The 18,634-nt window shown below is 50.1% G+C and overlaps 4 protein-coding genes across 4 annotated transcripts; 1 reads left to right on the forward strand and 3 right to left on the reverse strand.

Annotated features, from left to right (window-relative positions):
- Positions 1-3,171: 3,171 nt before the first annotated feature.
- Positions 3,172-4,227, reverse strand: LOC128758114 (tetraspanin-7-like). The gene has a single exon (XM_053863950.1). The coding sequence runs from the start codon at positions 4,225-4,227 to the stop codon at positions 3,172-3,174; it is 1,056 nt and encodes a 351-aa protein (XP_053719925.1).
- A 931-nt stretch (positions 4,228-5,158) lies between these two features.
- si:zfos-932h1.3 (zinc finger protein 271) lies at positions 5,159-9,498 on the reverse strand. The gene is made up of 8 exons (XM_053863358.1): positions 9,357-9,498; positions 8,691-8,887; positions 8,525-8,629; positions 8,365-8,460; positions 8,190-8,300; positions 7,391-8,127; positions 6,687-6,739; positions 5,159-6,624 (listed from the first exon to the last, which is right to left on the reverse strand). Exons 1-8 carry the CDS (start codon positions 9,361-9,363, stop codon positions 5,159-5,161), a joined length of 2,772 nt encoding a protein of 923 aa, XP_053719333.1. The 5' UTR covers positions 9,364-9,498.
- A 528-nt stretch (positions 9,499-10,026) lies between these two features.
- washc3 (WASH complex subunit 3) lies at positions 10,027-11,922 on the forward strand. Its single transcript, XM_053863243.1, has 7 exons — positions 10,027-10,188; positions 10,395-10,493; positions 10,559-10,624; positions 10,699-10,836; positions 10,896-11,012; positions 11,085-11,149; positions 11,221-11,922. Exons 1-7 carry the CDS (start codon positions 10,138-10,140, stop codon positions 11,318-11,320), a joined length of 636 nt encoding a protein of 211 aa, XP_053719218.1. The 5' UTR covers positions 10,027-10,137; the 3' UTR covers positions 11,321-11,922.
- Positions 11,923-13,245: 1,323 nt separating this feature from the next.
- Positions 13,246-18,188, reverse strand: dram1 (DNA-damage regulated autophagy modulator 1). The gene is made up of 7 exons (XM_053862492.1): positions 17,850-18,188; positions 17,707-17,774; positions 15,939-16,081; positions 15,703-15,874; positions 15,576-15,634; positions 14,435-14,527; positions 13,246-14,370 (listed from the first exon to the last, which is right to left on the reverse strand). Exons 1-7 carry the CDS (start codon positions 17,978-17,980, stop codon positions 14,335-14,337), a joined length of 702 nt encoding a protein of 233 aa, XP_053718467.1. The 5' UTR covers positions 17,981-18,188; the 3' UTR covers positions 13,246-14,334.
- Positions 18,189-18,634: the final 446 nt, after the last annotated feature.

An 18,634-nucleotide genomic window follows, 5' to 3' on the forward strand; every position in this document is an offset into this window, starting at 1 on the left:
AAAACACAACGTTTCAAACAAATACATTTTTTTCCCCTGAGTTTGTAAGTGTCTCTCCATGTTCGTAAATGTGTTTGCAGTGTATGCAAATTTTCCGAAGAATCGTACGGAAAGGGAGGGGACCAAAATTCTGGAAGTAATCTGGAATGTTCCGCTTGTACCAGTCATGAGTGGGGTCACCATTGGGAGTTGAAAGATGTTAAAACAAATTCACAAACTATAAAAAGCTCTGAAAACACATGTACAAACTTGGAAATACACATACAAACTCTGGAAAAAAAATAGTTTGCTAAAGAAGTTTGTAAATCTGTTTGAAATGTTTGTAAATGTAAACAAAATACCTGACCTATGTTTTATTTCTGGCAGGTTTTGCCAGTAAGAATGATGGATTTGGGGCCACAAGTTGGGGGTTTGAATCCTGCTCACTCTGATGGAGCAACACAAAGAAAAGACTGACCCAAACCCAAGCTAACCGTCATCGAACCTGAGCTCAGCAGTGCAGACATGCTGACTTTGCTCCAAACACACAGCAAAGTAAACGCAATCGTGGTTATATTTATTTCCAACATGCTGCGAGCGCTTAGTTTGCAAGAGAAAACATTCACGATGTCACAGCTTGTTACATATAGAGTGTCAAAAGAAGGTTTGTCAAACTAGCCTAGCATGCAGCTAGCTTCACGGTCATCGCTCAGTACTATTCAAAAACATCACAGAACCGCAGTAATGAACGTTTTCTTTCCTACATTTCATTGAAACAGTTCAGAGGAAATACCCAGCCCAGACTCTCATTAGTGCTGTCAATAGATAACACGTTTAATCTCAATTCATCGCACTAAAGATGAGTGAACTCACAAATTGACCACACATTTTGAATCTGTGTAGCTCAGACCTGGGCAAAGTGCGGCCCGGGGGCCAAATGCGGCCCTTTGACTGTATTTATGTGGCCCTCCTGGAGTCAGAGCAAAACTATAAAACTGACATTGTTGTTGTCTCTGACATTTTGTCTTATGGGTTGTTTTTTGTTTATTATGATGTAACTGAAACATAACCTTTTTGTTTAATTATTTTTCTAAATCTTTTCCATTGGCTATTTTAGTAGGAGTATTTCGTGTCCCTTAAAATACATCAGAATTGAAAGTAAATTTTGAAATGTATGAGCCACATTGACAATCTTTAAATGGAATGTGGTTTAAATTAAATAAAACACAACAAACCAACAGTTTCTATGCATTTTTACAGTGTAGATTCATAATCACACATGATTTTTATTTTCAATTTTCTCTTGTCCTCCTCTCTTTGTGTTTGACGGCCCTTCTCAACGGTCACAATATATAACCCGGCCCCTTGGGATATTTAATTGCCCACCTCTGGTGTAGCTTAAAGGAAGCCGATCTCAACAGCAGAGAGACCAAAGATCTTTCCTCATGCAAACATGTGTTTCCTCCAACAAGCCAACAGAACAGACGCTGTCCAGAACATCCCACTGAAGAAGCTCAGAGGCTCTGAAGAGGCTCAGCAACACGCTAACAGTGGAAACTGCAGTGGAGAACAGCTTCCTTTAAGCACCATTTAGCACAGATGCAACATGTGCGATTACTTGAGATCAAACATTTGAATCTATCGACAGCTCCAACTCTTGTTGCCGACTACTGCATGCAAGAGGACATCAATGCAGTTACCACTTCAATCACAAACAAAACTACAGTCCGACTAGTTCAGTAAAAGTGCTTCATTTATCAGTGAGTTCCAGGGCTCTCAAGTCTCAGGCATTCAGCAGGGGGCGCCGCATTTTATGAGCAGCAGGAGATATGCTGTAACACACGAGGAAAACATGAGCAGCAGATGTGCTGTAACACACGAGGAAAACATGAGCAGCAGATGTGCTGTAACACACGAGGAAAACATGAGCAGCAGATGTGCTGTAACACACGAGGAAAACATGAGCAGCAGCAGATGTGCTGTAACACACGAGGAAAACATGAGCAGCAGCAGATGTGCTGTAACACACGAGGAAAACATGAGCGGCAGCAGATGTGCTGTAACACGCGAGGAAAACATGAGCAGCAGATGTGCTGTAACACACGAGGAAAACATGAGCAGCAGCAGATGTGCTGTAACACACGAGGAAAACATGACCATATACCTGTACAGCTATTTGACCATGTATGTTTAATTTTGGCAATTAAAAACATAAGATAAAACGTCATCATCAGTGGCCGAACCAGCCGAAACAATTTGGCACGTGTTTCTTTCTATTTCATCATGTTTCATTCATGTTTTTCCAGTAGAAGTCATGTGCTTTGTCAAAATGCACGTCAACTATGAGAAGGGGGGAAGGAGGGGGTGAGTGACGGGCGCTGCGGAGTGTCGCAGGAGAGAGAGACGAGAGCGTGACAGAACCTTACACCACTGGCTCGGAGATGACGCGATGGTCGGGTGAAGAAACAGAGAAAACGGTGAGCGTGTAGCCGGTGAAAGACACGTATTCCTCACTCCACGTTTATATTAGAGCAAAGCAGCAAGGAGCACTACGGTGGCCCGTGGAGGACATCAAGCACGTTTCATATTGGATACCTTAACTCACTCGGATAAAGGATACATATTTATAAAAGTTTGTTAATATCCACCGCCTTCAAAGGTGTAATTTGACTTCAGCATGTTACAGCAGTGGCAGTTTACTTCACATATGTGAAGATTACTCAAACATTCTACTCATGTTTTCAATATAAACCATCTACTTGCTCCTGTATTTAACAGATCTATACAGGACAATTGAAAGACTGTTTTAGACTATGCTGGTTGCTAATTTCCTACTGGTACTTGTAATGTTTTAAGAACCATCACAGCCACGGTCCTACAGGGGGCGCCACAGCCGCCATGTCACGGCACACCTGGCCGTCGATCTCACAGGACGAGCGGAGATGGAGACTTGAGAGCGCTGTTATTCAAACCACAACATCAAGAAGACTCCTCCTGGTCACTGAGCGAACACACTGATTCACTTTGAGTCACGTTCATGCACATCACACAAGTCCTCGCACAGTTGCCGACAGAAAATCCAGACACATTGACTCTAATCTATCTGTTGAAAAAGCTTTTGCTTCAGTTCAGCATCCTGCTGGGAATGGGCTTCATGCACCAGTGGACCGCTCCAAACTCGGGCGTCATCTCTCAATGGGCCACCACTCGTCCGTGCTGTCGCGGCGCTAGCCTGTTCGCTAGCAGACAGGCCAGAGCGATGCCTCCGATCTGCGTCAGTGCCAGGCCCAGCACGGCCGCGGCGATGTGGAAGACGTTGTCGTTGACCAGACTGAAGACTTTCCGGAAGCAGCCGTGCGGATGGATCCCAGCGGCGACGACGGCGTCACTGTCGTTGGACGGCAGCGCTCGGTTCTTGCAGCCCTTCCGCCTCATGCAGCAGCTGTCGGGCAGAGACACCAGAGTGCTGTTCTCCAGGACGGACACGTGCTGAGCGGCCCAGTCCGAGGACAGCCAGTCACGCCAGTTCTCCGCCCCGCAGCACTTGAGCGCCCTCTGAAGGGTGTCCAACGCGTCGGCGCGCCCTTCGTCCTCCGTGTAGCCCGACACTGCTCCGTGTAGCCCGCTACGGAACCCTCCGGCGATGTCCTCACGGTAAAAGAGGCCAGAGAGACCAGCCGCCAGTCCGGCCACCAGGGCGGCGAGCTGAAAGAAGCCGTAGGCCCGTAGAACCCCCGGGAGATTGGCAGCCACACCCAGGCACCCGAGGAAGCCCCACGCCGTCACAGCGCCCCCGGTGAACAGGAGGATGAGCGGGGCGTTGGGATACCTGTTGGTGGACAGCAGCATGTAGTCGGCCAAGGAGATCTGAGCCCAGATGCCCAGCGTGAAGAGCGCCAGGCCCGCGGCCCAGAACACGCAGCTGAAGGCCAGGAGCGCCAGACGCAGCAGGTGCATGACTCCCACCGGGCGGCAGCAGGGTGGGCTCCCACCCACAGGGGGGTCTACAGGGGGCGCCAGGGAGGCCTCTGCACAGACGGACGAGGAGAAACGCCGCAGCTCCTCTCGCTCCTGATACGGAGGGAGTAGGTATCCAGGTATGGCCGACGTTCGCCGTGGAGGCGGAGTTGGACGGTTGAGACCTCGTGGAGAGGACAGACGCCTCGCCGCCAGCAGCTCCCGCTCCAAGTCACGACTGGCAGGACTCTGTCCAGCTGACAGGGAGTCGTACGACAGTGACGACCTCATCCTCATGGACGCGGGTTTATCTCCTCTCTCTGCTCCACAAAAGCTCTCTCGCCTCCTCCGTTCCGGTCCCGCAACACTCAGCCCCTCGTCTTTATGACAGGTTGTTAACCCGCCACACCGCTGCACAGTAAATCCTAATAAAATGCTCCGTGTTGGCTGTTATCTGCATCCACAGACCTCCTCCATATTTGTCTGTTTACTGTTTACCCGAGTCCTGCCCGCCATCGCTCCTGGTCTCCGCCTCACGTGGCGCTGCGTCCAGCTCGGGGGTTCGGGCCAGAGGGGACAGAGAAAAGAGCCCGCGCTCTCCCTCTTCTGGCGCGGAGGAGACTTCAGGTCCACATCACCACCAGCTGCTGTTCAGGGACGGCATCTGCGGTCGTGGATAAAATCTCCAGTCCAGTCTTGCTGTTCCACAACGCCACATTTCAGTTCTAAATTGGCTCTAAGAGCGAGCATAACGGTGCTGCTGGCATTTCTTTGGCCCATTTGCACACAGACGATTAAACCTAGCCAAATGCTCCGTTTACAGCCGCCGCCGTTTACGATGCAGTGGAGTCAGCGCGGATCCGCTTTGATTGACCGGTGCTGAGCTCAACTTTGCACCGGGGTGAAGCCAGAAATGAGGAGCTGTATATAGATGGATTGAGCATGACGGGCGTCGCAGTTCAGAGCTGCCATCTTGTTTCTAAAACCATGTAGCAAACAAGAAACCGACACCTTTCTTTTCTGTCATTAAAGCGGTAAAGTAAAAAAAAAAGATTGACACGTGACTCGCTAGCAACGCTGTGGAGGTTAGCAACAGTAATGGGGCAACAACATCAACATGCAGTGGATTTATTCTCTTATCTTACACACGCAATATGAAGCACACTGTTTCCACTCAAGATCAAAGGAGAGTGCGAGGTCCAGAAGGAACTCGCGGGAAACCTTAACTGGGTTTGGAGGCGAGTGAGTGCGGTGCCATGCCTGAGCCCTCGCACTGCTCCACGTGTCTCCTCAGCTTGACCCTGGAAGGAAACGTCTGCCGGCACTTCTCACACAGCAGCTTTGCCGGCTTCAGCCCCGAGTGGACGCGCTTGTGTCGGGCCAGCTCCGACGAGCTCTTGAACTGGAGCTCACAGGAGGAGCAGCGGTACGGTCTCTCCCCGGTGTGGACGCGCTGGTGCAGCTGGGCCTCGCTCAGCGTCAGGAAGGTCTTGTGGCAGTGGCCGCAGGGGAACGGCCGCTCGCCCGTGTGGATGAGGTTGTGCCTGACCAGCGCGTAAGGCTTGGAGAAGCACTTCCCGCAGTGGCTGCAGGGGTATGGCCGCGCCCCGCTGTGGGAGGCCACGTGCTCCTGCTGGGTCTTCTTGCTCTTGAAGCGCTTGTCGCACAGAGAACAGGGGAAGGGTCTGTCCTCCACGTGAGACCTGTAGTGTTTGGAGAGCTCGCCCTGCGTCAGAAAGCTCTTGCCACACTGAGAGCAGAGGAAAGGTTTCTCTCCTGTGTGCATCCTCTCGTGTCGGGTCAGAACCGATGCCAGAGTGAACCTCTTGGGGCAGTGGGAGCACTGGAAGGGTCTCTCTCCCGTGTGTATGTGGAGGTGCTTCAGCAGCATGAAGCGCAGCGAGAAGCTCTTGCTACACTGGGTGCAGCGGTACGGCCGCTCGCCCGTGTGGCTGCTCAGGTGCCGCTTCACGTCCGACCTGCGCGTGTACGTCTTGTCGCAGTGTGGACACTGGTGCAGCGACTTGACGTGGTGCGCCTGCCGGTGCTGGGAGCGAGCCAGCAGCGAGTCGAAGGCTTCGCCGCACAGCTGGCACACGTACTGCTTGGTGGCCACGTGGGACCGCCGGTGCTCCAGCAGCTCCGAGGCCGAGCCGAAGCTCTGACTGCAGATGGAGCAGATGTGAGCCAGCCGGGTCGCCCCGGAGTGGGCCTTCTTGTGGTGAACCGTCAAGGCTCGCAGGTTGAGGAACAGCCTCCCACACACCTGGCAGCTGAAGGAGACGGACGCGTGGTGGTGCCTCCGCTCGTGCTTGGCCAGGTCCCAGGAGTGCTGGAAGGTCCGGTCACACTGCGAGCAGCAGAAGGGCCGCTCCCCCGTGTGCGTCAGCTGGTGCCGCTTCACGTCAGAACTGCGCGTGAACGTGCGGCCACACGTCTCGCACGTCAGCGACTTCTGTCTGCTCTGACTTTCGGCGACTGGCCCCTCCCCCCTCAGTCCTTTGGGGACCAGAGTGATGGAGGTGAAGATCTGGTCAGTGCTGGACGGGGTCGGCGTGAATTTCTCCCCCTGCAGATCCCTGTACTGCTCAGTGGGGACGCTCTTCATGTGGAAGTGAGGAGGACTGTTGTGGTCGGCGGGGTGGAACGGACACTGCGAGCAGGTGAAGATGACGTCAGTCGCTTCATCTGCGGAACAAACGCCCAGTTAGTCTCGGGTACGGGACGGGTCCTTCATGCTGGCGCCTCACCTGTCTCGCTTGGTTTGACGGCGATGACTGAAGCCTCCTCCGCGCTGTTGTTCCTGCAAACACACTTTACATTTAATCCTGGGAATCGCGCTGTCAACCTGAGTTCAAAACTTTCATCACTGCAGGAGCACTGAGGGAGTGTAGACCGTCGCCAACCACCACTACTATCTTTAGTTCAATTCCTATTTTAGCATTTGAAATATCATTGATATCAGGTGTCACTGTTCTCTTAGCGCAATCTGTCAGAGGAGAAAACGGATGAGGTTCCGGGACCATGGCGACTCCAGACAGTGACAGTTTGGAGCAAACACACATCAAAGGACAGATCAGAGGACACGCACCTTTCACACCATATCCTGAGCTATTACAATTCAGATATAGTTTCAAAACATCTAACACTAAACAAGCGTCCAGTCGATTAACTGTTAAGGTGGTCGGGGACTAGTCGACTGTTGAAATAGTCGTGAGCTGCAGCCCTACAGTCTACAGGCGGCAGCAGCGACAGCCTCCGTGACAGAGGGCAGAAAGACACTTTCAAATATCAGAACTATCATTTATAGTTTGGACCGGCGACGAGTGGGCTGAGCCTTGAGGAGGCTAAAGATACTGGCCGACTCATTTCATCTCTACTATGAGTTTCTTACAAAAGGACGGTGAAGACTCTTTCATTTCTCACGTGTTGTCAGAGATGCAGTGATACGTACGTGAGAGAGGCGTCTGCGCCACGGCTCCTGAGCGTGAACTCCTCCTCAGACCTGCTGGGTGTGAACGTGGTCATAGGTCCGGCGATGCTCTCTGAGGACGCTGGAGTGCAGGTGGTGAGCTGCTGAGGAGAGTCCTCGTGGTCTCTCGCCTCACGCTCCTCAGCCTCTTCTGGTCCATCGGTCTTCTCATGTTCAGTCTCGCTGCTGGGTTTCTTCTCACTCACAGGGTAGAAGGTCTCCTTGGTGAGAGCGAAGGCTTTAGACAAGGTCTCCACCGCTCGGCTCACGTCCACAGCTTCGCTCTCGGCCCGGGTGGTCTCCTCGGTCGCCGCCTCCTCATAGGTCTCAGCTGCTGGCGGTGTTCCTGCTTCCTCCGCTCCTGAAGCTCCAACCTCCACCTCGGTGTAGACGGTGACGATGTCAAACTGCTCGCCCTCCACCATGGCCACCGGGTAGATGACTCCGCTGTAGCTCTGGACAGAGTCCAGTCCGATCGAGGCATGGGGTTTGTGGGATGGAGGGATGGACAGAGCAGACATGATGCAGCTGCTGCCGGCAGACGACGGACCTTCTGGAGAGACGCCCCTGGGCCGGACTCCTCCTCCACATCCCGACTCTGGAGGCACTTTCAGAAGACCCGAATCCCTGTAGTGCCGGACCACGAAGCACAGCTCCTCAGATGTCGCCGGAACCCAGGCCTCCAGCATCCGGTAGGAAGAGCCCATCCAGGCTGCCGTCTGTGATCACAGAGTCACGACACTGGAGTGTCTCCCTGGTTAGAGCTGGGCTGGGTCAGTACCTGTCTGAGGTCCGGGATGGGAAACAGCTTCTCCAGCTTACACAGCAGCTCCTCCAGCAGCTGGTAGAGAGCAGCGTCGTACGCAGGACCGTACTGCACCGGAAACACCTCCTGCAGGCCAGGAACACACGTCACTCCCCGCCTCCCTGAGCCTTGCACCTGACAAGACGCTCACCTGAAAGAAGTAGGCTCTTTCAGACGGGTCCTTCATGAGACTCTGGACCAGCGCCGTGAAAGTGGACTCTGTCATCCTCAGCTCTGCGTCCACGTCCTGCCACACACAGCCATTTAGAAGCCCTCCCCCGTGGCGTCTGGACGGTGGGTCGTGGACTTACGCTGATGCCCGGTGAGGTCACTGGGAGTCTCTCCAGGTGCTCCTGGACCTGCTGAGAGTCTGGAACGGAACCTTGTCTGGAGTCCCTGCAGAGCTCCAGCACCACCTGAGACATGGGAATAATGTGAGCCAACACAGACGCTGGCGGCCTGTGCAGCTGCACCTACTCTGGCCCGCAGGCCCAGGATGAGTTGGGCTCGGTCCTTGTGGGTCATCAGTCCCGGCACCGCTTCGGTCACCATCAACACAAAGCGCTCCAGCTCACCGTAGTGCGTCACGTCTTTGTGTTTCAGCAGCTGCAACATGGCAGCCGAGTGCAGCTGCAGCGGAGGCACCAGGAGGCGCAGGCTGGAGCGCGGCAGGTCTGGAACACCAGGCACAGCAGGTGGGAAAACCCGGGTCAGTCTTGGGTGCAGGGTCACTTGGGTCAATCAGGAGGCCGCCCACCTGACTTTGACAAACACCGTACTCACGAGATTAAAATTAACTCTGAGATAGGACCAAACTTGAGTCACAAATGTTATGGACTGTAACCGTTGACGACCTCGCTGCTGATTTAAGATCACCACACGGTGGCGCCAGTGAACTCACGAGCGCTATGAACGTGTGGACTCGCGCGAATAACTTGGGCGGAACTAACAACTTCAGAGCTCTTAGTTTACCATCGACTGTTACAGTGACTTCGTCTGCATTGATTCTTTATCCAACTGCACCACGACGAGGCTGCTATAGAAGTCGCGACTCTGATCACACCGGGAAATAGACGGATCCGGCTAACATAAACAAGAATCGATGCGGGATTACAAGCTTAAAAGAATGGCAAAAATACGAACCATCCATTTTTTCTTTCTTTCAGAAGTCGTTCAGGTCCACCATTAAACTTTCTTTGCGTCAGGAAACGGGTGTTTTACGAAGTTTTACTTTAATGGCTAACATGCGCTAACACGACGCAAGCGTCAGTTCCTTCAACGCTCCCCTTAGTTTTCCTTTTTTCAAAATAAAAGCCTTTGGACGACTATGCGCAAAACACTGAATGTTGCTATCAAATAAACATATATACATATTTAATCGCATCCGCAAGATATATTTATGCTAGAGATGACATTATTATTGTAAATCTGGAAGCAACAAACAAAAGCAATGTAAACTTTATAATGATACTGCGAATGATTGATAAAAGAATGGGGCAGAAAATCCTACTTACATTTACACTCCTACCTCCTATATTCTCTACATTTATTGACTTCAATTGCAATATGAGAAACCATATAGATTATGGCGATAAATAGGAAATGGCTCGTTAACAAAATATTGGATGGCGTCATTTTAACTTGAATATATAGGGATGTGCAGCCCCTTCCGTTTTAGATCATTCTACACATATGTAATATGCTTCATAATAAAAAGTGGTAAAAATGCAGTAAAATAAAAATGTATTCTCCGTGTAAATCCCGTGATTTCAAGTCTCGCGTGACTTACGTGTGACGTCACTGCCCACTTCCTTGTCACGTGAAATGTCTTGCAGCATCAGTTTTTGTTGCAGTTTTCGTGTTTTGAGGATAAAAGTTCGTCAAATGATAAGAGCGTCTACACGGAACTAGAACCCTTTTTACCATGGACGAGGACGGACTGCCGATTGTCGGTTCTGGTGTCGATCTGACGAAGGTTAGTTGAATTTCAGATGAGCGTATGACGATAATAACGATGGTTTCCGAAACCTCTAGGTAGTTTTGAGAGGTCGGTGACCTCAGCTAGCAACGTGCAGGTTATGCGTCAGCTTGTATGGCAATATTCCCTTATTTCTACCTCGTGAACTTTGACTTGTTTGACGGTGAAACGTCCCTGACATGAGGTCTGCTTTTCTCCTCCAGGTTCCAGCGATTCAGCAGAGAAGAATCGTGGCTTATCTGAACCAGTTTATTGTGCACACCGTCCGGTTCCTCAACAACTTCTCCACAGTGTGTGAGGAGGTGAGAGGTGAAGTGTGATGTGAAGCCTGCTTGCTGCTGTGCTCACCTCTTCCATCTGCCCACAGAAGCTTTCCAGCGTCTCTCTTCGTATCCAGCAGATCGAGACGACCCTGTGTATCCTGGAGGCCAAGGTGGGTCGGGCCTCCCACCGCCCCCGTCTCTGTGTGCGTTCATCAACTCACGTCTGCCAAACATTGTCTCGCAGCTCTCCTCCATTCCTGGCCTGGAGGACGTCACAGTGGATGGAGGTGGAAAGTCCAGAGCGGTTCTGAACAATGGGTCTGTCCCAGCTGCTCAGAACCAGGCGGACGGTCCAGCGGGGGGCAGCCTTCCTGCCCCTGAGGTAGCGATGATGTTGTTGGTAGTGATGCCTTCAGAACCTGATTGATTTCTGTGCGACAGCCCGTCCCCAGTGCCCAGGAGCCCGTGACTCAGCTCCAACCCGAGGCAGAAGACTCCAACGTCCTGACTGTGTCCAAGGACCCGCGATACGCCAGATACTTGAAAATGGTTCAAGTGGTGAGGAGAGTCGTGACGTGTCTGACACCCGGGCTTAGTTCTATCTCACCCGGGGTGGTCTCTGTCCAACAGGGTGTCCCGGCGATGGCGATCCGGAATAAGATGGTCATGGAAGGCCTGGATCCAAACCTGCTAGAGTACGTTGCGCCCGACACCCTCCCTCTGAGCTCCGGGTTCTGACAGTGATTCTCTGACCGTTGTGTTGCAGCACGCCTGACGCTCCGGTGCCGGACGGAGGAGCGCAGGCCGTCGAGGACCCAGACGTGGGCGGCGCCAGCTCAGACAGCGAATCGTCCTTCAGTGACTGATCCAGGCTCTCGGAAAAAGCTGTGGACTTGATTGTAATTTCAGTGTCCGGGAGCCGAAATGTTCCTGCTGGTTTTTCTGTGAACCTTCATGTGATCATTTAGCTCAGTCAGGAGGTTCACACGATCATTGGTCTGTGGTGGTCACAGGAGGTGGAGTCACATGATCAACATTTGATCCAGAGTCGGGCGAGCTTGTACCGTTTATCACGTTGATTCTTCAGATGTGTCTCAACAAGATGATGGTAAAAAAGGTTCTTGCTTTTATTTCTGAGAAAGTAGCCACTAGGTGGCGTCCTCGCCCTGTAGTCATGACATCACAAGTGTGGCATCCAAACTGGAGAGCAAAGGTGGGTTGGTTCCAGTCCCAGGTGTGAAAGCAGCTGAGGCGCTGGCTCCGCCTCCGACGGTGGGCGTGTCTTGAGAGCTGGGAGACTTTATGTCCTCCTCTTGTGGACGCTTTCAAAGGCCATCCCTGCGGTGGCCCCAAAGGGCAAACGACAAACACAAAAGACAAGTACGACTACAAACCAAAAATCACATTGACAAAAACAGAATCGCAATTACAAAAACAGAATTGTAATAACTTGGATGCAAACCGTAGGAAGGGGGGAACCTGCTATAAAGCCTGTTGTTGCTTGGACAAATTGCGGTTGCGATTTTGTTTTTGTTTTGTGTTTTGCCCTTCGTGGCCACCGTACATCCCTGCGGATCTGTCCTCACATCTCACACGCTCCTCACTCGTCCCAGGTTTGACCAGCATCAACAGATCAAGACGTTGGCAAACTCTCAGTGTTTCATGGAGCGTGTTCGGGTTCATTACAGCTCTTCTCCGGACAGGTTTCCTCTACCTCTGTTCACTGCCACCAACAGGCCGTTACCGTGATCACACGCTAACTCATGAGCGCCTGTTGAAGATCATCGCTGTGACTCGCAACGGCCTCCAGAAGTTCAAGGCTCTGTTGAAACTCTCTGTCCTGCTGTGGATCCACTTCCGCTCCTTGGACCGACCTGCTGCTGCTTCGTCCGCGACCGGGACACCAGGGACCTTAAGAGTTCAGATGCCAAACAGGAAAAGCCTCAAGGTCAAGTGAGCGCCCTCGTCTGAGCGGTCAGACAAACAACTTCTCTGCCAGGAACAACAGGAACTAAAAATAGTTGGGCAGAACTGAACCTCCGGAAACTGACGATGAAGAGTGTTCCGTGTGAAAGTAGATTCGAGAAGAAATGATGGTCATGACTCAGATACTGTCAACGAACGTCGACCATGAAAACACCCGACACCAGCGTGACAGCACTGGGTCGAGTGTGAACCGTTGGTGATGTCAGATGTTATATATATAAACAGTGCAATTTATATATATATATGTATATCTATATATATTAGTGGTGGGACGTTAACGCGTTAATCATGATTAATTAATTGCAATTCGTTAAAATATTTTTAATCACATTTAATCATTTTAATTTAATTGAACAGTTTTCTCTCCAGACAACAAGGACCCTTTGTCAGTGCAGGAGTTCCAGCTCCACTGATCCCACTGATGCACCAGACACGTGGCAGCTAGGATGAGAACAACAACAACAAACATGGAGGAATCCTCCCTGAACCAAAGCAAACAAAAGCTTCTGTTTGCTTTGGTTCAGGGAGGTTTTTCACTACACAATGACCAGAGTTTCCACCACTCTGGATGGACTTGAAATTCTTAAAAAAATTGAAATTCTTATAGAAATATTTTCAAGACATTAAAAGAGCTTCAGTTGAACTCAGGTGATATAAAAACTTGAATATAGTCACCATGGTGATTTATTGTGCTGTTGTCAAACTGATGCAAAATAAACAATATTTTGTTGTTTAAATGTATGTGTGGTTGAAAAGTTGGCTTGTGAGTGCAGACAAAACACAGTGTTTTAATTAAATCCATTTTTTATTAAATCATTTTCACTTTATTTAGGGGGTTTCGTGACAGATTACGTTCAGTATCAAAGCTTTGTGTCTTTAAATATACAGTAGCTACTCACAGCGTCATGTTGTTGACATTTCACTTTCCCGGCTGCACTTCCTCTTATCAAAACACCCTTCCCTTTGTGATGAAGAATGTTTGTTCGTCTCTCTTTATCTATCTAGCAAGTCTAGGCGACAATTCACCCCGAGGACTGACCCTGCTTTTAAAGATGACCTCAAATGGGGCGCACCTCGCGGCTCTCGCGGTTCTGACCAAACGGCTGCGCAAGAGGAGGCGCGCCGCGGTGTGTTTCACAAAAAACCCAAACTTCCTGTTTAACGAGGGGATTACAGAAGAGTTGTGACGGTTCCTGGCCGCAGCGATCATGAGACCTCGGTGATCAACTTCTCATATTAATGACTGCAAGTCACATGGTGCCTGAAGGATCTCAGGCTGCAGCGTGAAGCGTTTCGATACAGAAATCTACAGTCACGACAACAACTGAACAATCTGTCACATAAAAAAGTTACATACAAAGGTATAAAAATAGTTTGTGATTGTTGCGACGCTCTTTTTGTGGACGGCAGGTCACCTCTGGTCAGGCAGGTCACTGTACATACAAGTTGTGGAGCCTCTTCCCTCAGAGTTCCGCAGCGAGTCCTCATCCAGCAGAGGTTTTATGAAGAGCCACTGGTCCCTGCGTGAGTGGATACTCCTCCACTCTCTCCATCTTTTCTGTGCCTCCCGTTTGTCAGCGAATCACTTCCTGTGGCGTGTCCAGCGAGAAAGTAAGTACCTGCTGAGTCCTGGGCTCACTGGACCCCAGGTGAGACCACAGCTCTGAACCGTCTACATAAGATCATGAATCATCTGGTAGTTTAGATCAATTCATTGAGTTGATTTCCCTCACGTTAGTTCCACTAAGACGATCTGAGTTTGATGACCTCGCTCCTCCACATCAACCCTTCCTGTCTCTGTCGTGACTTTTTTTTAGAGATATACAAAAAGAAAGGAGCCAGAGAAGCACTTGCATCCTGTTGGCTGTGATGGGGGCGTGGACGGTCAGGACCGCTACATGTACTCCACTCTCACCAGCAGGCTGAAGAGCTGTCAGAGAGCCAGACTCAGAGGCCGGGAGACAGTCCAGCTGTGCACCCAGGGTTCCACTCACCTTGAACTCGTTGATGAAGGTGAGGAAGAAGCAGACGAAACTGAAGGCCAGGATCCATTCACAGGCAGCGCTGGCCACATGGAGCGGGTCGCTCTGCAAGAGAGCGCAGGACTGAGGCGGCCGCTCAAGAGCAGAGCCAAGTATCGAGAGACTTGTGGATCAAACGTGCTCGTCCTGGCGCCTGATGATGACGTCACGCTTTTACCTTCCTTTATTAGAGCAATGTTTTTCCACCCGTGTCAAGCAACGGTGCACTGAATAAATCCTAAACTCACCACCCAAGGAACCTCGGCCAAACTGTGCTCAGTCCAAAGTCCTGCAGAAAATCCCTTGAAATCTGTGAGATATAGCTACTGACACTCTGAAACAAATAGCACAAAATGTATTTGTTTAAAATGTCCCCCGAAAGATGTGGGCAATATGGCAAAAATAGATGATGATTTGTTTATTCATTTATATTAAACCAGTGTTTTGATTTCATCACAATTTCTTTTACATGATTTTATTCGAGTTTGAGAGTTTACGGATTTCATATTCTTTGTCTCAACTTGCTTCATATCAACAATCTGTCTTTCTCTCTTCACATTGTGGAGCACATTTGTTTGGTTCTGCAGTTCGTTTTTAGCCAACTGTGCCGTTAGCTCTCTCAGCGTTGTCAGCCGTTAGCTCTGTTAGCCGTTAGCTCTGTCAGCAGTTAGCGCTGTCAGTCGTTAGCTCTGTTAGCCGTTAGCTCTGTCAGCAGTTAGCGCTGTTAGTCGTTAGCTCTGTTAGCTGTTAGCTCTGTTAGTCGTTAGTTCTGTCAGCCGTTAGCTCTGTTAGCCGTTAGCTCTGTTAGCTTTGCACTGCAGGCAGTCTTTGGCGACTTTGTAGTAGCCTGAGGTCAAGTCCCTGTTTGGAAAGAAATGTTTTAACAAAAAGTTTGGCTTCATTTGTTAAAAATCCCTGAGAGAAAATGGCATGGTGTGACATCATCATCAGGCGCCAGGACAAGCACAGCTCTTGAAAATCCTCTTTAAAATGGACCAGAACAATGATCAGGAAAACAAAATCATGATTTACAGAAGCAAATGCACACGTCAACTTTATCTGTGTTGTCAAAGATCCCAGTGTTTTATTAAGCCAGTGAAGGCGAGCCTCCTACCTGGGGGGTGGGGTCTCGACTGGGGTCGGTGGGTCTCTGCAGTGAGCCGCAAATGATGGCTGAGGAGCAGTGAAGGACAGCACCTGACGTGAGGCAGCCGTGAATCTGCTTCGCTTTGAAAGGATACCAGAAACAAGCGCCAGGATCGCCACGGCGACGAGGCTGGAGCGGATCCAGCACAGGGACGACCTGTACGGAGCCAGCTGACAGCCCATCACCGTCTGCAGGAGGATGTAGCCCACGCCAGACACGAAGAAGAGGAAGGCTCCGATGTCGTGAACCACCAGGACGGTGGACTCCTGCAAACACAGGCGGTCAGGGGAAGCACCGGTGGGCGAGGGGCCGCTGCGCGCAGGTACCCACCGGGAAGGAGCCCACCACACACATGCCCAGACACGAACACATCCCGAGCAGCAGGGAGGCAGAGTTCAGCCGGGGACTCACGCGCGACGTCTCCTCCAGCAGCCGCTCCATGAACTTGTAGCGAGCGTACATGGTGGCTAACGCTGCATAGCCAAGAACAGCAGTCAGAGTGAGGCGCTTCAACTGAAAGATCAGGGATGTCAGACTTTTTTGGAAGGATACTTAGACTGGAAACTGAAACCTTTTGTCTCTGACATTAGCTGCCATGTTGGACCAGAACCAGAGTTGTCGTCACGCTGCCAGTCATTGGAACACACAAAACTAAACTAAGTATTGAAGTATTAAAAAAACTGGAAACCTACTCTAAAAACTCAGTAAAACTAACAGACTTTCAGGGACAAAAAGTCGGATCGAAATAAAGAGTGAAACTAATGAAAATCCCTAAACTACTGATTTAAATGTAGAAATGTAGAATAGAGGGAAGTCAAAAGCAGAAGTGACTAGTGCACCCGAACACCATACGGGTCGGACGTAAACAATAATGGCCGACCTCCAGATCCATCTCTCTCCAGCTGTTTCTGAGCCTCTACATCAACAGAGCAGCAGCTCACACACACCTTGACCTCTCAGACTCCGCCCCCATCCAGACCTCCGTCAGGCTCCGCCCTTGTGAGGAGCTCCGGAACAAAAAAACAATCGCTCACTAGACTCTGTTGGTCGAAAGTACTCACAGAATATCATCATAAAAAGATGGACTCTTTTAGCATTGTTTACTTTGCATTCATTTAGCACATTTCCTTATTTTTGTCTTTGTGTGTTCTTTTCACTTTAAATACTTTTTTGCTAAAATCATTGCAGTCTGGAGCTTTATTAGACACTTATTTTTCACAAAGGTCCTCATTTCCCATCATGTTCTTCCAGAACCAGAACTTCACCACAATTTCTTCAACATTTCTGCCGTCCAAATCCTGGAGCAAGTGACTCATCATAGTCCTTCAAACCGAACAAAAATCCACTTTTCGCAATGTTTTGCTAAAATCATTGCAGTCTGGAGCTTTATTAGACACTTATTTTTCACAAAGGTCCTCATTTCCCATCATGTTCTTCCAGAATCAGAATTTCACCACAATTTCTTCAACATTTCTGCCGTCCAAATCCTGGAGCAAGTGACTCATCATAGTCCTTCAAACCGAACAAAAATCCACTTTTCGCAATGTTTTGCTAAAATCATTGCAGCCTGACTCTTTTTTAGACATTTTTTTACAAGTTCATTTGCAAAGGTCCTCGTTTCCCATCAGGTTCTTCCAGAACCAGAATTTCACCGCAATTTCTGCCACAAAATCAGCTATTTTTGGCCGCCATGATGAAAAAACGTCAACCAAATCCTGGAGCAAGTGACTAATAATAGTCCTTCAAACTGAACAAAAATCCATTTCAATCGCAAATCGGGTCCCTGAGAATCGAATGAGGGAAATCTTGAACAGACATCTCGTCGCTAACGTTACGGTGTTACCATCCCGTGTTTTCTTCAGCTCAGGCATGACGTCACTGATAACGAGCGCTGTATTATGACGTGCTTTTCTCTGTCAAAGTCCTGGGGACACAGAATCTAGCACGAGGGCGCCTGCAGTTGGACTCTCGTTTTGCCGAAAGTGAAAGTAAGAGCCGTCCCCACGGACCCGGTGCAGCCCCCCGTCTGACTCTCTCCCAACTCTCCAGGCGCGCATCACTTTCATTTACCCTGAAAACGGAAGTAGAGGAGCAGTACCTGCGCAGGCGGTGATGACGGCCATCAGTCCGAAGATGCAGCTCTCCGGAGGGGTGGCCCCAGCGGTGCTGAAGAAACACGTCACCAAGCGTGGGTTCGAGCAAAGCGAGCCCTAAAAGTGCGCAGAGACAGCGGGGACCTACCTGATGTACGGGAAGATCACGCTGACGTCATGGCGACACACCGCAATGATGTAAGGGATGATGAAGTTGCTGGCCGACCAGGCCACCAGGAACACTGGTAACCAGCACAAGCCCTGGCGCAGTCCGGACATGCTCGGAACCAGAGAGAGGACTGGAGCCCTGAACGCCTCCTGAACTTAACGCAGCTCGCCTCCTGTCGGCCCGCCCACGCGGACCCACTATCTGTCGCTCATCACATTGTACTCTTCCTTCCGCTTCACCCTCATGAGTTCACGGTCTCGTGAACAGAGCTGACTCTCTTCAAGAGTTCCTCTGAGGTGTAAACTCGTCTGATCTGAGTCGTCGGTGAAAGCGGTGAGGGTTCGCTGCGTTCACGGACAGTTGGAGAAGTGTCTCGTGTGCCGCCAAATCTCTTGAAAGTATCCTTGCTTTGAGAGCCACAGTTTTGGAGTCATCTGGTCGTGACTCAAGGAAAGATGAATAGCACCTGCATTCTTTTCACGAAAAGTTTACGAGATTAAAAGCAACCTTTTAGTTGCACTTGGACGGACGTATGAGACAGTAGCGCCCAAGTTTGTAATTGTAAATATATTAATATCAATATGTCTCAAATGATATAGAGTTCGGCTTGTTATGATTTATTAATGATTTACTATGTTGAAGTTTTAATACTGTTTTTCCTGTGGCGCCACCCCGTGGTCATTATATAAAGTCAGCTAAAAAAAACAGTCGTGTTTAAATATATAATTGTTTTCCGCGTTCTTTGGCGTCTTTCGCTTCACAGG

The sequence above is a fragment of the Synchiropus splendidus genome, chromosome 4 (genome assembly GCF_027744825.2).
Source record: "Synchiropus splendidus isolate RoL2022-P1 chromosome 4, RoL_Sspl_1.0, whole genome shotgun sequence".
Taxonomy (NCBI): Eukaryota; Metazoa; Chordata; class Actinopteri; order Syngnathiformes; family Callionymidae; genus Synchiropus; species Synchiropus splendidus.

Bases quoted from the DNA above. Each gene is read 5' to 3' on its own strand.
- LOC128758114 (XM_053863950.1), bottom strand. From the start codon at position 4,227: ATGAGGTCGTCACTGTCGTACGACTCCCTGTCAGCTGGACAGAGTCCT.
- si:zfos-932h1.3 (XM_053863358.1), bottom strand. The intron at 8,461-8,524 runs GTAAGTCCACGA...TGTGTGTGGCAG, and splicing joins TGACCTCACCGGGCATCAGC to GACGTGGACGCAGAGCTGAG. The intron at 6,740-7,390 runs GTACGTATCACT...GTGTGTTTGCAG, and splicing joins GGCGCAGACGCCTCTCTCAC to GAACAACAGCGCGGAGGAGG.
- washc3 (XM_053863243.1), top strand. From the start codon at position 10,138: ATGGACGAGGACGGACTGCCGATTGTCGGTTCTGGTGTCGATCTGACG. The intron at 10,189-10,394 runs GTTAGTTGAATT...TTTCTCCTCCAG, and splicing joins CTGGTGTCGATCTGACGAAG to GTTCCAGCGATTCAGCAGAG. The intron at 10,494-10,558 runs GTGAGAGGTGAA...ATCTGCCCACAG, and splicing joins TCTCCACAGTGTGTGAGGAG to AAGCTTTCCAGCGTCTCTCT.
- dram1 (XM_053862492.1), bottom strand. From the start codon at position 17,980: ATGTCCGGACTGCGCCAGGGCTTGTGCTGGTTACCAGTGTTCCTGGTG. The intron at 17,775-17,849 runs GTAGGTCCCCGC...GTGTTTCTTCAG, and splicing joins GTGATCTTCCCGTACATCAG to CACCGCTGGGGCCACCCCTC. The intron at 14,528-15,575 runs GTAGGAGGCTCG...GCTCTCTTGCAG, and splicing joins GTCGAGACCCCACCCCCCAG to AGCGACCCGCTCCATGTGGC.